The 5000-nt window shown below is 42.8% G+C and overlaps 1 protein-coding gene across 1 annotated transcript in view; it reads right to left on the bottom strand.

Moving 5' to 3' along the window:
• Positions 1–5000, bottom strand: part of iqgap3 (IQ motif containing GTPase activating protein 3) — a gene marked incomplete at its 3' end in the record, with an annotated part of 28997 nt that overhangs the window by 19855 nt on the left and 4142 nt on the right. Inside the window, exons 6-12 of the mRNA XM_079342735.1 lie at positions 4924–4991; positions 3330–3443; positions 3009–3187; positions 2254–2335; positions 2011–2174; positions 1504–1591; positions 1222–1385 (exon numbers count right to left, since the gene is read on the bottom strand). Of these exons, the coding sequence (XP_079198861.1) occupies positions 1222–1385; positions 1504–1591; positions 2011–2174; positions 2254–2335; positions 3009–3187; positions 3330–3443; positions 4924–4991 (859 nt within the window). The remainder of the gene's footprint in view (positions 1–1221; positions 1386–1503; positions 1592–2010; positions 2175–2253; positions 2336–3008; positions 3188–3329; positions 3444–4923; positions 4992–5000) is intronic.

Here is a 5000-nt window from a genome sequence, read left to right as displayed (position 1 = left end):
CGCTGTCCGTCAGGTGTACCTGTATACATAAAGACTGTAAACCCTGAATGCTGTCTGTCAGGTGTACCTGTATATATAAACACTGTAAACCCTGAACGCTGTCTGTCAGGTGTACCTGTATACATAAAGACTGTAAACCCTGAATGCTGTCTGTCAGGTGTACCTGTATATATAAAGACTGTAAACCCTGAACGCTGTCTGTCAGGTGTACCTGTATATATAAAGACTGTAAACCCTGAACGCTGTCTGTCAGGTGTACCTGTATATATAAAGACTGTAAACCCTGAAAGCTGTCTGTCAGGTGTACCTGTATATATAAACACTGTAAACCCTGAACGCTGTCCGTCAGGTGTACCTGTATACATAAAGACTGTAAACCCTGAATGCTGTCTGTCAGGTGTACCTGTATATATAAACACTGTAAACCCTGAACGCTGTCTGTCAGGTGTACCTGTATACATAAAGACTGTAAACCCTGAATGCTGTCTGTCAGGTGTACCTGTATACATAAAGACTGTAAACCCTGAATGCTGTCTGTCAGGTGTACCTGTATACATAAAGACTGTAAACCCTGAATGCTGTCTGTCAGGTGTACCTGTATATATAAACACTGTAAACCCTGAACGCTGTCTGTCAGGTGTACCTGTACATATAAACACTGTAAACCCTGAATGCTGTCTGTCAGGTGTACCTGTATACATAAAGACTGTAAACCCTGAATGCTGTCTGTCAGGTGTACCTGTATACATAAAGACTGTAAACCCTGAATGCTGTCTGTCAGGTGTACCTGTATACATAAAGACTGTAAACCCTGAATGCTGTCTGTCAGGTGTACCTGTATATATAAACACTGTAAACCCTGAACGCTGTCTGTCAGGTGTACCTGTACATATAAACACTGTAAACCCTGAATGCTGTCTGTCAGGTGTACCTGTATACATAAAGACTGTAAACCCTGAATGCTGTCTGTCAGGTGTACCTGTATACATAAAGACTGTAAACCCTGAATGCTGTCTGTCAGGTGTACCTGTACATATAAACACTGTAAACCCTGAATGCTGTCTGTCAGGTGTACCTGTATACATAAAGACTGTAAACCCTGAATGCTGTCTGTCAGGTGTACCTGTATATATAAACACTGTAAACCCTGAATGCTGTCTGTCAGGTGTACCTGTATATATTTAAACACTGTAAACCCTGAACGCTGTCTGTCAGGTGTACCTGTGGGCTACGTCTCTGCAGCAGCTGTAGCTCTCGGTGATAAAGAGTGGCAGCAAAGGGAAAGACGTCAGGCAGCTGGAGGTCAGAGCTCATCAGACAGCTGACTGTGTGTCGGGGGTCATTGCCCTGCAGTGATGCATTCAAACACTGTTCGGCCGCATGCACTAAAACACACAAACACACATTGTGAATGTGAGTCAATCTTGTGTCCTCTCTTATGGCCTGCAGGAGCACATGCTTGTTTGTAACAGCAGTATGAAGTGGGACAGGTCAGAGACGTACTGTTTCTGGCTCTGGTGGCGCCCTGGTTGGCGATGGTCACTCCTTCCTGCAGCTCGTCAGGCTCCAGAGGATCCACAGAGCCCTGATCCTACAGACATCACACACAGTACTGACAACAACACCACTTACATTACTCCATTTATATACAGATGACGCCTCCTAGTGTCCAACAAAAGGAAGTGCACGTCTTTACAGACTGCTAGAAACCTGACAGAAGCTGTCTGAAGCTGGTGGGCGGGGCTAATTCTGTCTGTGTTCGTGATGAATATAGAACTGATTAAGACTGTTAATAGAGTAGAACCATATTTGATCAGATCAGAAAGAGTTACAACGAGATGAACTAATTATTTATAATCACGAACATCAGCGTCTGAATCAAAGGAGCTAGCCTGTTAGCCTGTTAGCTGCCTGTTTGCTGAAAACATCAGGCTAAAGTTGAATTTCTTTGAACATCCTCGAGGTGTTCAGGACTGAAACATAACGGAGGAAAGGAGCTTCATGGTGTACCAGAGCCTTCTGCTGGCGGTCTGCAGACAGCTGATCCAGGTACCAGGGCCCGTTGTCAGTACGGAGGCCCCTGAGGGACAAACATGGCAGCTGCAGAGCGGCAAGCAGAGCGAGTTCATCTGAAGAATCCAAAGCTTCATCCACATGCTCCACTGCAGAGCGAACTGAAAACACACATTCCAATATGATGAATTATGACTTTTAGAGTTTGGGTCTGAAGAACAGACGCAGATAAAGACTCACTGTTCACGAGGTCCAGATTCTTCTGGATCTCCTTCTGAGTCAGAAACTCCTCGTAGATATCCTTCTCCTCTGAGCCTCCCCCCTGTCACACACACACACACACACACACACACACACGGTAATGCTGCCTTCATGTGCAGTCTGACTCCTTAATGCTCATGAACACCTGCTAAAGTCAGAACGACGACGAACAAACAAATTCACTGGCCAGCTTCCCGACTTGCCGTCAGAGCGGTCATCCCGTGTGGGTTAAAGCGTCAGGTTTCACATGGCTCTTAGCTGAGGTGTTACCTGCTGCAGTTTGTACCAAGATACTGTCTCCTCCTCCCACAGCATCTTCAACTCTACTCATCTTTACAGTTCAGTGTTTCTAAGTTTACAGGTGAAATCTAAGGACCTTTTATTACATTTCAGCAGCCACACATTATGAACCTGCTAAAAGTTCCTCTTCGCCTCTCCTTTGTCACAGCTTTCATTTTCATCTCAATGTTTGTGCAGCCTAAAAGTTATCTGTGTTAATGTGAACATACGTTTTATGAATTTGACTTTTAACAGTCTGATGTTCTACTTCACATCAACACGGTTTTGTTGTTTCAACATTCAGACTTTCTGATCGAAAAATCATGTGACCACAATCTGCTCGGGTAGCCCAACTTGGAAACTTGGGCTACCCGAGCAGAACCTCAATGCAGCATTGATCGAGCTGTACTGCAGTCACTCTGCCCTCTGATTGGATGGTCCTGTTTGCTCCTCACCCTGCTGGCTGCCTGCTCCTTTTTTCTTCGTCTGGCCAGACGCAGCATCTCCTGGTAGACACTCATCAGCTCGTCCTGCAGGTCGGTGAGGAGTGCATTAGGGTTCTTCAGAGCCTCTGCCGTCACCTCCACAAACGCCCTGTCCACCGCTTCGTTAATGGCTATCACCGCTGCATGGACTGATGGGAAAAAATAGACCAGGTCACTGACTCCCCCCCTCCTCAGCTCGTCCTGTTTGCTCCTCAATCTCCTACTCCTCTCATATAGCTCCTCCTCTCTTTATATTTTGAGCTCTCAGCCAACCAGCTGTGATCTCTGTACCTGCAGCCTCGTCCACTGACAGCTCATTGGCCAGAATTCCTCCAATCTTGTTGAAAGCCGGCATCTGGATCCCGTATTTATCCAACTCCATCTTCATGTTGTTGATCTCCTCCTCTGATCATGGGGACATCGAAAACATGTTACCATCATGTAAACATGCTACTATCATGTAAACATGCTACTATCATGTAAACATGTTACCATCACGTAAACATGCTACTATTGTGTAAACATGTTACCATCACGTAAACATGCTACTATCGTGTAAACATGCTACCATCATGTAAACATGCTACTATCATGTAAACATGCTACTATCATGTAAACATGTTACCATCACGTAAACATGCTACTATCGTGTAAACATGTTACCATCACGTAAACATGCTACTATCGTGTAAACATGCTACCATCATGTAAACATGCTACTATCGTGTAAACATGTTACCATCACGTAAACATGCTACTATCGTGTAAACATGTTACCATCACGTAAACATGCTACTATCGTGTAAACATGCTACCATCATGTAAACATGCTACTATCGTGTAAACATGTTACCATCACGTAAACATGCTACTATCATGTAAACATGTTACCATCACGTAAACATGCTACTATAATGTAAACATGTTACCATCACGTAAACATGCTACTATAATGTAAACATGTTACCATCACGTAAACATGCTACTATCATGTAAACATGCTACCATCATGTAAACATGCTACTATCGTGTAAACATGCTACCATCCTGTAAACATGCTACCATCATGTAAACATGCTACCATCATGTAAACATGTTACCATCACGTAAACATGCTACTATAATGTAAACATGTTACCATCACGTAAACATGCTACTATCATGTAAACATGCTACCATCATGTAAACATGCTACTATCGTGTAAACATGTTACAATCACGTAAACATGCTACCATCACGTAAACATGCTACCATCATGTAAACATGCTACTATCACGTAAACATGCTACCATCATGTAAACATGCTACTATCGTGTAAACATGTTACCATCACGTAAACATGCTACTATCATGTAAACATGTTACCATCACGTAAACATGCTACTATCGTGTAAACATGCTACCATCGTGTAAACATGCTACTATCACGTAAACATGTTACCATCACGTAAACATGCTACTATCGTGTAAACATGCTACTATCGTGTAAACATGCTACTATCGTGTAAACATGTTACCATCGTGTAAACATGCTACCATCATGTAAACATGTTACCATCATGTAAACATGCTACTATCGTGTAAACATGCTACCATCATGTAAACATGCTACCATCATGTAAACATGCTACCATCACGTAAACATGCTACCATCACGTAAACATGCTACTATCATGTAAACATGTTACCATCATGTAAACATGTTACCATCATGTAAACATGCTACCATCATGTAAACATGCTACTATCATGTAAACATGTTATGTAAATATGTTACCATCATGTAAACATGCTACCATCACATAAACATGCTACTATCATGTAAACATGCTGCATCTTGATCTGTGGTCTGTTTCAGGTATTCATTGAATTGTTGATATTCACCCGTAAACTTGACTTTTCCAAACAGGTCCTGAATCTGTGGAGCCAAACCCCGTCTGTACAGAAAGAGACTACAGACA

The sequence above is a fragment of the Symphodus melops genome (assembly GCF_947650265.1).
Source record: "Symphodus melops genome assembly, chromosome: 5".
Taxonomy (NCBI): domain Eukaryota; kingdom Metazoa; phylum Chordata; class Actinopteri; order Labriformes; family Labridae; genus Symphodus; species Symphodus melops.
Note: the sequence above shows the minus strand (reverse complement) of the source record. Positions and strands in the feature narration are given on the sequence as shown.